General features: G+C 43.4%; 1 protein-coding gene across 1 annotated transcript in view; it reads left to right on the forward strand.

Annotated features, from left to right (window-relative positions):
- nrbp2b (nuclear receptor binding protein 2b) overlaps positions 1-11,075 on the forward strand; it is a 32,082-nt gene that overhangs the window by 18,354 nt on the left and 2,653 nt on the right. The window contains exons 3-18 of the mRNA XM_030099730.1: positions 5,620-5,742; positions 5,988-6,089; positions 6,171-6,260; positions 6,606-6,646; positions 6,745-6,839; positions 6,990-7,013; positions 7,110-7,196; positions 7,503-7,558; positions 7,636-7,731; positions 8,018-8,150; positions 8,381-8,483; positions 8,574-8,624; positions 8,706-8,841; positions 9,372-9,425; positions 9,720-9,783; positions 10,047-10,102. Of these exons, the coding sequence (XP_029955590.1) occupies positions 5,620-5,742; positions 5,988-6,089; positions 6,171-6,260; positions 6,606-6,646; positions 6,745-6,839; positions 6,990-7,013; positions 7,110-7,196; positions 7,503-7,558; positions 7,636-7,731; positions 8,018-8,150; positions 8,381-8,483; positions 8,574-8,624; positions 8,706-8,841; positions 9,372-9,425; positions 9,720-9,783; positions 10,047-10,102 (1,311 nt within the window). The remainder of the gene's footprint in view (positions 1-5,619; positions 5,743-5,987; positions 6,090-6,170; positions 6,261-6,605; positions 6,647-6,744; positions 6,840-6,989; positions 7,014-7,109; positions 7,197-7,502; positions 7,559-7,635; positions 7,732-8,017; positions 8,151-8,380; positions 8,484-8,573; positions 8,625-8,705; positions 8,842-9,371; positions 9,426-9,719; positions 9,784-10,046; positions 10,103-11,075) is intronic.

Here is an 11,075-nt window from a genome sequence, read left to right on the forward strand (position 1 = left end):
GGGAGTTCATTTGCATACAGTACACAGTGTCTGGCACACGCTGATGCATATTACGGTAAACCCCCCCCCCCCCCCCCTGCTGATCCCGATCGGGGTATTAAATATTGATGTGGTGCAGAGCGAGAGCTCATCGTCGAGGTATGAGGTGTAGGAAGAAGTGGGATGCTGCTGTGGAGGAGACGGCGCTCGGCGCTGCCGCGAGGATCGAACCCACACAGCGCCGGACAAAGACGCTCTTTCACATGAGACGCCTCTGTGGGGAGAATCACGGCAAAAAGGCCGTCAGGCCTCTGCCAGTCCGCTCTCTGTCCGTTCTCCTACTCGCTGACTCACGCTCCACCTTTTCCTCTCCTCACCTCTCTGGACCTCTGCCACCAGATTGAAGCATCCCACTCTCGTGAAACGAGCGCCAAGACATTTGGTTCAGTGTTTTATAACTCTTTTTTTTGCAGTTCCCTTCTACTCGGATTTATTATGGGTTATGCGGTGAGCAAAACCAGGTGTGCACAGCAAGTAAGGGCCGGGATGTCATGTCAGTGTCGGGTGGGAAAATAAACAGCGAGATTTCCCAAACGCAGTTCAGTGGGAACTTTTTCAAAGCTGCTGAAGCGGTGTCCCATTTAGTTTTACAGTGTTTTTCATTATTGCAATTTCCATAAATTCTATATTGGTGTTCGAAATGTCCGTTTTCCTCGTGAACGAATTTTGTGGGAGACGTACTGACAGTTTGTACAGCTACTCTGCTTAAATTGCACTCAGTTACACATGAAAGTGCTCCTGTTGAAAAATATATATACTCAAAATTTAAAATGTACTGAAGTGTCAGTAAAATTACATAAAATCCCGGTAGTGAATATTTTTATTTCAAAACGATGTTGTCAGATCAGGCCTCATATTTTTGTGTTAAATTCAGTTCAGTTTTTTATAAATTTACCAGATTGTTGAATCAATCTCCTTCTTCCTCAAAAACATTTATGAAAAAAAAAAAAAACCCAGACAGGATTTGCTTCAGTGTGCTACTTTCATTTCAGAGTGTATACAACAAGAACAGTTTGAAGATTTGCTTATCCAAATATGTCAGATTGCTATTTCCAGTCTGATTTCCATTTTCTATTTTAAGCACAGAAGGAAAATATGCTGAGTGACACAGTGGCGGCGTCTTCACACTGTCTGCTGACTGAAAACCGCCACCGCAACACAGCTCGTTTCCACTGGAAAATCTCACGGGCCCAAAATTTTAAAAAGGTTTAAGACGTTTTGCAAAATTCCAACAATACGAATGTTTCAAGGTTAAGTTTCAAGGTTCATTTTTACTGTCAATATTTGAAATAGAATTTTTATGGTTTTAGCTGTCATGAATTTTGATCAGTTTAGGTTTTCTAAAAAAGAAAACATGGTCTCTCTAGTATTTAAAAAAAGGAATTGAGATTTAATTAGCGTTGTGTGCAATTTATGAGGTTATACTGCACAAATGAATCGCCGAGTTCACGGCTGAGCTGTATGATACGATACATTTAAAAAGATTCGATGATGATCTGAAATGCAATCAAAACAAGATGCATTATTTTATTTGAAATGGACAATAAACGGTGTTTCAGATGGTCTGTTCTTCCAGATTTATATTTTTATCTGACTAACGACATGGTCATCTCATGGCACTTCTACAGTGAAAAACTATTCCTAATGAGCAAACACAGGTGACAGGAGCAAGGAAAACCTCCCTTTTCACAGGAAGAAGCCTGCAGAACCAGACTCGGAGGTGGAGTTAGAGGGAAGAATAACAGAAAAAGTAAACAAACAGATTCCCTTAAGAAGGCAAGCCTAATCCACTCACCACAGATTTGATAGAGGCAGGAGGCTCAGAGTTCTACTTTCAGACGACTTGCAGGATGGTACAGAGAGAAATGGTACAAGATAGAGAGAGATAAAGACAGCACAGACCAAAAGAGAGAGACAGAACGTCGGTGACATGTAGAGGTGAAATATGACTGCATGGTGCACACGGGAGAGGAGAAGATCAGTCTCCCAGCAGTCTAAACCTAAAACAGCTTCACTAGAAAATGGCCTAAATCAGTCCTAACGGTAAGATTTACGAAATGGAAAAACATTTTGAATCAACAGTCTGATAATAGGGAATTATAGTAGTTTAATCTAAAAGTAACTCGTGGGTTTCCCACCATCGCTTTGATCCAACATGCTCTTGATTCAAAAATAGCTCCCAGTTTCTTCACAGCGGTACTGGATGTAAAAATCCAGTGTGACTGCAGACATCTTAATGTCAAGAGTGCATTCCAGGAATAAACAGTGAAGTGGTGGAACGAGGGATCTGTGATCCACTTCTCCCCGGCTCGGATGCAGATTTAACAAACGTCAGAATACAAGTCCATGTTGTTTTGACATGATCCTTAAATCCCCCCCCCCCCCCCCGCACATGGAGCCCACCTCCCATCCCACAGCCAATCAGAGCGCAGCACCTAGGACGCTGTTTACGAGTCTCACGCCACCATGACCAAGCAGCAGACCCCGCTGAGCCCCCCGGGACCTGAGCGCCGGGACAGGGGACTGTTTCACTGCACACAGAAAAAATAAACAAGCGAGCGAGCGTCCGACGCCGCGGGGAAACGAGGCTTGATTGCTTCCTGACAGAGACTGAAGTGGAGGAATTCCCTTTGCTGTCAGCAAGTCGGAGCACTTTGTAATGCCAGTAATCAGATTATCAGTGGGAGCTTCACTAGATTATATGTCATGTCTCCACTGATGTCCGCCTTGTGGCAGAAACCAATCCTGCAGGGAGCACAGCAGCACCGAAGCGGCGAATAAACCAGTAAATGGTGCAGTCTCACTCTTCCCTTTGATTCATGGCACAAAAATATCTGCAAAGCCGAAACATGAACTGTGAATATTCATGGCTGATTGCTGTTTGTAGTCTGCTCGTCTGGCTCTGTTAAGACCTCCTCCCGTTCCGGCCGGATGCAGATAGACGCTTCGACTGCTCGGAGCTCTGCACAATACACCAGCGCGTCGCATTTAGCAGTAATAAGCAGTCATTTAGGTGGAGAGAGACGCCTAAGTAGTAGCTGGTTGGAGGCACCCCTTCATTAGGCTTCGCTCCGGAGACGCCGAGCTGACGTTTCAGAGGCGATAGAAGATGAAATGAGGTTCGTCCAATCAGGAACAAGTGAATTTGACTTAAAGAGAACCTTTAATATGATGCACCTGTGCTAATCTGTGACATTGATACATGAAAATACTATTTCAGTTAAAGGTTAAATAGCCAGATTTCATTAGCCTGGATGACTTAGTTTCCTGTAGTGATAAAAAAGAAAAGGAGTCCAGACAATTAACAATATTGACCTTGACTGCACACTGACTTTGCAAGCATTTTCCATCTCTGTATCGGTTTCTGAGGCTACGAGAGCATCGTAGGTCACTCGCATTTCTTGTCATGTGGGCGGCCTTAACTCAGAAGTCTGTATTTCTCAACCGGTAAATGCCTGAGTTCCCAGCTCGGGAGATTCACTACAAAATCACCCTGCGGCACAATAAAGATCCAAAACATTCGCTCCAATCCACAGAGAGCCCTCATCTGCAACAATAAAGAGTAGAAATCCTGCTCCAGATAAAGCAGGACTGTCCTGAAGGCATCAAGCAGAACTCACCACCAGATGGGTTCTTGTGGATTCGATCCATACACTCATTGATTTTCCTATTGTTAGAGACCAGAACTCTGTTTGTTTGACACAAAAAATCTCTGCATGCTGTTTTTGAGGCCAGGAAATAAAAGTAAAGATCAATGTACTCTGAGTTAAAAATGAATGATTATAATTGAACTAATCTTGCGTTTACATCAGTCATTCGCAGCAATATCAGCCAATCAGAAGAAAGTTGACTTTATTGAGATCCTGAAAGGTAAAAGGTTTTAGGATTTACTTCTTTACAAAAAGAATTCCAAAAGAAAGAGATAATCCTATGAAGCCTATTCATTTGACACTGATTCTCTTAGTTTCCCCTTTGGCAACATGCAGGATTAGTAGGAATTATGAGCCTTTCCTGAGTCGTGTTTGTGCTGAGAGGAAAGTGCTCTGACCCTGGTCCAGGATCAGAAACGCTGCTTCATAAACGCAGCGGGAGATCACATCAGGTCCCAGCTGAGGCAGCAATATCCTGTGATGAGCAGCCTTTCAGCTCGGTTGCTGCTCCATACACTGATGGAGCCCTCTGGCTGTCTGCGTCTGCCAGATTATAAACTCGAGCGCTGCTTCTCCGCGCTGCCGCTTCCTCCTTCCAGAGATCTCAGAGCTTGGTAAATTCCTCCTCCATCTTGTGGCATGTGCCTCCTCTCTCCAAATCCCTCACCCACCGTTCCCTCACTTCTGCCTCTCTGTCTCCGGCTAATCCATCCCTTATTTTCTCACACCAGCTGGTGCCCATCCTCTCGCTGCTCTTTGCTGTTCGTCAGCGCGTTGCGGCGGGCTGGCGGCGTTTCACGTAACCCCGGCGCGGCGAATGATCTCATGTCTGTCTGCACTCGAGTGCTCTCGTGCGTTAATGGACGGAAAAACGAATCTGATAATGCTTGAGTGAAGCATTATTCCTTATAGACAATACCGTCTTTTCAAGCGCAGACATCCAGATTAAATGTTGTATCAGTGGAGCTGCCAGCTCATAATTCTCTGAATGGATGTCGCGGGGATTTTTTTTCCATCTTATTGAGATCTCAGAGAATTAGTGATCATTGCATTTTTTCCCCCCTCTCTCTTGAACCAGCATGGCTGTCATGGGGCTTTGAGCGGGTATGATAGTCACAGCAGGGGGCGTCTAATCATTTCAGATACGCCTTATTGTCATGCAGTATTTCAGCAGAGAGACTGATCATATCTGCTGCTGTGTTGTAATAACAAAGAGCTCGACATAACAAACAGCTGCATGTCTTTTATGGACACAGGCACATCTTCAGTCATTTCTGTTTGTGTTTTCATATTGGATGAAGCCAGTGATTCCAGCGTTACTGCGACAGCTGCAGCTACAGACATCAGAAGCCGTCCTACTTTCTTTGCTCTCTGACTCTTGCTGCAGGATTTGAAGATGCAGTCAGATGTGACGTCAGTTTTGTCTGTTTTTTCTTATTTTTTTAGTGTATGCTCAGAGCTCTGCCCCTCGTCTCATTTACAGTTACATCTGCAAGTGTCGATACCTGCTTCATCGAGTAACTCACTACACCATCTTGTGGCAGAAAGTGGTATTGCATTGGGGATGACATTGGCTAACTCACTTATGCCTGTACTATTGATTTTCATCACTTTTTTTAAAAAATAAGAAGAATAAAACCTAGATAGTACTTCTTTTATCATATACCTTCCTCGTGAGTGTTGTTGTCCTGCAGTGTTAGCCTTTATTTTCACTGTTATTGCAGATCAAAACTGGGACAAGTCAAGTGGAAACTGATAAATTAATGGGAATAAGAAATAGGAATGCCTTCTAAAATGCATGTTATGAATCATATGCTTCTTCTCTCTCAAGTGGAAAAGCATCTGCTAAATGAAAAGGCACTGTGTGTATTATTTGCATTGTATTAAATCCTTTATTTGCTTCATTATATCGTCCTGTGTGTAATTACAGGTCAGCCAAGGTAATGTCCCGGGCGTGGAGAGCGCCTCCCTGGCCATGGACACAGAGGAGGGCGTCGAAGTGGTCTGGAACGAAGTGCTCTTCTCTGACAAGAAGGTCTTCAAAGCACAGGAGGTATTCAAGCCCCTTTAATATGTACAAGTTGAATTTCCACAAAATATGGGAAAAAAATGTGAACCGTTTCAGATAAAGGTCTGAAATCAATGGTTATATTTTTATTTACACTCAAAAACACAATGTAAAATATGGCTAATTTTGAATCAACCACTCCTTATTGCTAGGTTTGATGGATAAAGAGACCAATTTCAGTTCATAATGTGATGTGAAACTCTGAATCACCTCTGGTGTTTGCCATCCAGGAGAAAATCAAGGAGATGTTCGAGAACCTGATGCAGGTCGAACACCCCAACATTGTCAAGTTCCACAAATACTGGCTGGACATGAAGGAGAGCCAGGCTCGGGTGAGTCTTTCACCTTCAGTCCTTGTCCCTTTTTAATTGTTTCTGCACAATCGAGAGTTAATTATTTCTCCTGACCCACAGGTTATATTCATCACAGAATACATGTCATCAGGCAGCCTCAAGCAGTTCCTAAAGAAAACAAAAAAGAATCACAAGACCATGAATGTGAAGGTCAGTGTTTTGTCTCTCCAGTCAGTCTGCGTCGGAGCGCTCTGCTCAGTCAGTGAGTCTCGCCGTGGCTGTAGGGAGAACTGCAGTCCAGTCACTATTCACATCCATATTTCCAGCAGGATTACAGATTATGTAACAGGATGTCGGGGTGGCTCACTTTGCTCAGACATGTATTTTATCCTCATAATGTTTTAAATCTCTCTGGAAATCCTTTCCTCTCTCTGACTCTGTGAGCATCTGCTGTTTTTTTTTTTCATTTTTATTTATTTTTTAAATGCAAACCATGAGCTACTCCGGCCTATTTTACATGCATAATTGAATACAACACAGTTCTGTCTATTTTAGGCCTGGAAACGATGGTGCACCCAGATTCTCTCTGCACTCAGGTACGGACCGACATCCTTTTCCGGCGGATTATAGCGTGAGAGATGTGTGTCAGTGCAGGCAGAGCATTAACGAAATGGATTTGACTGTTTGCTTTCAGTTACCTACACTCCTGTGACCCACCAATCATCCATGGCAACCTGACATGTGACACCATCTTCATTCAGCACAACGGCCTCATCAAGATCGGCTCAGGTCTGCTCCCAGCAGGGCTCTTCACGCTACTGCAGCCTGTATTGGCCTCTTTTAGTCCCCGTCTCAGAGCCCACCTCAATGAGTTGTAAGGATTTTAATGGAGCTTTATAAAACCTAAGTAATATTTAATTTGTTCTGTTTTTTCCACAGTGTGGCATCGGCTATTTGTTAATGGTGAGAAATCCGTTATTTTGGGGTGATATTTTCATTAGCGTATATCCATCTGTCTGTGTATCTCACGTGTCTGCGCTCTGTTGTTTCTCTGACCAGTGTTTCCAGATGCCAACGTGCACGGTAAAGGAAGACAGCACCGCGACGAACAAAGAAACCTTCACTTTTTTGCTCCTGAATATGGATGTAAGTGTGAAAGCAGCTTTTTTTTTTTTTTTTTTTTTTTCCCTTCATCTGTGAATTTGAGAGCGTGACCATCTGTCTCATCTGTCACGGGAGTTAATTTGCATTTAATCATTGTTGTGTATATTTCAGGTTTTAACAATGTATGTTTTGATAAAATAATGAATAGTTTTATCCTCCAGACCTGATTGAAGCTCAGTGGCTCCCTCTTTGAATACTCGCTGCTCTGGATTTACTTGTATTGGCTCAAATGCATAAACTTCTTATTAATTCTGTGTTTGACCCTCTACTTCTGCTCATGTCTTCCAGCTAGTGAAGACGATTACTCTATAGACATTTTCTCCTTTGGCATCTGTGCTCTGGAGGTGAGAGAAACCAATCCATAAGATTTCCTTTGCACTGTATTTTATTCGGTGTGTTAACAGAATATTTGTATCTGCAGATGGCGGTACTGGAGATCCAAGCCAACGGAGACACTGCAGTGTCCAAAGAGGCCATATCCAGTGCGGGTCAATCTCTGGAAGACCCTCTCATGAGAGTGAGTCTCAAAAATACTGCATGGCCTCAATATACAGCAGTGGAAAAAGACAAACTGTCCCACATTGCTGTATTAACACTCGCCTACACACACCACCTTGCATCCATGTTTATTTCAGGGTAAATACTGGGACTTTGTGCAGTTTGTGTGTGTGTGTTTCTGTGTGTGTGTGTGCGTGTGGTTCAATAAGATAAAAAAGAAGCCGGAAATGGAGTGAGCAGAGCAGAGTGGCGCTGAGTAAACTGGGTCATGCTGGTTACGCTGAGTGGCCTGTTGCTTTCTGCAGGAGTTCACTCAGTCGTGTTTGTGCCATGAAGCCAAACTTCGGCCGACTGCTCACGACCTCCTGTTCCACCGCGTCCTGTTCGAGGTCCACTCCCTCAAACTGCTTGCTGCCCACTGCCTCATCAACAACCAGTGTGAGTGTCTCTTCACGTGCCAAGGCTTTCTCATGAAAATCACTGACTTTGGCAGTGCTGTCCGTGATTGTGTCAAGCACATTTTAGATGTAAGACAGTGAATTTTATCCTAAACTGTCGGGTTTTAAATGATAGGACCAGGAAAATAAGTTTTCATTTGTTCTTTTCTTGACAAAAGAGGAAAAAAATAACAGTTTCTAATGATTCTCAAACTTGTGTTGCATCCCCAGATTTGCTTCCTGAGAACTGCGTGGAAGAGAAAACCAAATCGTTTGACCCCAACGCCATCATGGCAGAGATCAAACACGATGATCGTCAGGGAGTTCAGCTCAAGTAAAATCAAATAACTGCTGCACTTTCTCTTCATGAACATGACATGACCCACCAAGAACCACACTGACTGTGCTCCCGGCTGTCCTCCAGGTACTCCCATGTTTCTCCGTTGGAGCTCGACAAGTTCCTGGAGGATGTCAAGTAAGTGGAGTTACTTGTGTTAGATCAGTATAACTTACTCTGAGTTGAGTTTAGTCTAACATTTGTCTGATCTATCTTCAGGAACGGGATTTACCCCTTGATGAACTTCGCCTCGTCTCGGCCTCACCCTGTCCCTCGAGCGCTGTCCTTGTCTCAGGAGCAGGTGGAGACGGTCAAGACACCGACTCCTGAGCCCCAGGAGACAGAGACCAGGAAGGTGAGCCTTTCACACACACTGCGTGTGCACGTGTGATAAAGTGTGAGCCCGCATGTGGAAACCAGGCTGCACGATGCTGGATAAAACATTCCCTGTGAGGCTTCTGTTTACAGTCTACAAACGGCAATATGTCATGAATGATGTAAGATTGCTGCCTCGGTGGTTAACCCATTTACTGCCTGTCATACTGGTCTAATTACATTTTAAGAGGGACTGTTTGGATTTTAGGAGTTGCCACAGCAAACCAGTGCACCATTATAGTGGGGCACTTTGGTTTTACAGCATTTTATTTCAATCATCACCAGTTTTCACAAGAATGCTTTGGATTAATTCTGCACAACTTGACGCCAACTGTTTTCCGTGTACTGTGATTAAAACTGTGAAAAAAAAAATTACAAGTGTTTGAGTTTCAAATTTCCAAATTGTATGCATTTTTCTTAAAATCAAAACAGGATCCTTTCATCACACCATAATAACTTTAATGTGCTGTTACTGTTCTGCCCTAACTGAAGTGCTTTTTTCATTTGTAGGTTGTTCAGATGCAGTGTAACTTGGAGTCAAATGAAGAAGGGACCAAAACGCACGTGAGTCCAACTATTACAGGCACTTCCATCATTTCAGTACTAGCAATTTACAGTTTGATCCTTAATTTTTAGGCACACTGGTCTTTTTGTCAATATCATAGCTTTTAAAGGTGGAAAGACTACTATATATTCTATTATTATTATCAACTTAATTGATTGTAAATTGTGCATGAGTCTTGAGTCAAATGCTACAACCAAAAATAACACTTCACTACACTCATAAAATTGTTTGTAAATCCCTTCATCCTCAACTCAAGCTTAGTCTAATGACATTCTGACTTTATCCTCTCTTAGCTGTCCTTGTTTCTGAGGATGGATGACAAACTTCATCGGCAGCTTAGCTGTGACATCCTACCAAGTAAGTCATCCACATCGCCTGTTATTCTTTATTTCTCTTTTTCTGATTTAAACCAGAAGAAAATCCATACTCGGCACACTGTATAACACACTTTATAACTTCTCCAAACTATCTGCTTCCCACACAGTTTATTTTTTTGCTAAATAGGAATTCGAAACAGTTCCTGCAAATACTACAAATGTCTCAAAAAGTTATTTTTGGATATTGAAGGTCTGAATGGTGTAAGTAATGTCTTTTGAAAACATCTTGTGTGTAATTTTCAGCGGACTCCTCCAAAGACCTTGCCAGTGAACTTGTTCACTACGCCTTCATTAATGAGGTAAAGACTCTTCAGTTTTCTCCAAAATCAACATTACTGGGCTTTTTTTCCCCTTGCTGTTTATACTTCTGAAATATTTACACGTTTCTATATTGCAGACCTGCCAACCTGTACGCATTTTGCGTAGCAGGCACGCAATTTGACATCAAAATACGCTGGTACGCTCCGCCTCATTAAACTACGCAAAAAGCTGCAGACGTCTGTGAGCGCTGTTATAAATGCGGACCGTGGACGTTCTCATGTCTGACAACACGATGCAGCAGCAGGGCTCTGAAGTGTCACGCATTTCGGTGTGTTGTCACACATTCACGGCACACATTGTATTTGTCACGCGGAAAAAAAATACCGGTAAATTAGGCTGGTGCGCCGCAGCTATGGAACCAGGAGGAAACACATGTGCTACCCTCGTAGTGCTGCGACGTTCAATGAACGAGTCGTTCGTTTGAACGGCTCTTTCAAGTGAACGACGAAAGCCGGTTCACAGCTGCCTGAGAGTCGTTCCTTTGTGTAAATTGTCCTCGCTTCCTTCACGTGTCTCCTGAGTCCCTCCTGAGTCCAGCTGTCTCTGCTGCTTTCGTGTTAACGACCGAGTTTCACTTTTCCGCAGCAGTTCCAGTCACCTGAACGCAGCAGCTAACTAGCGGAGGAGGAGTGTCGCGAAACCGGAGCGGAGCCGGTGTTTTGGAAGAACTGAGTCCCTTTTAACTGGCGACTGGGTTTCTTTCACGTCCCTTGTTGCTGATAGATATTAAAAACCAGACAAAAAGTCGCGTCAGACCTTTTATTAGTCTGATTTCAACATCTGCGGCTACTTAGCAGCAGCAGCAGGAAATGCTAAAGGAAGTCGGTCACCAGGTAACAAGGACACCAGTTAATTTGAAACACCGTATTCACGGCTTTATAAAGGTTTTAGTAATGGAACACACACGCGCACGCATGCGCACACACACAGCAAAAAATGCTTAGTTAAAGG

The sequence above is a fragment of the Salarias fasciatus genome, chromosome 9 (assembly GCF_902148845.1).
Source record: "Salarias fasciatus chromosome 9, fSalaFa1.1, whole genome shotgun sequence".
In the NCBI taxonomy this organism is placed as follows: domain Eukaryota; kingdom Metazoa; phylum Chordata; class Actinopteri; order Blenniiformes; family Blenniidae; genus Salarias; species Salarias fasciatus.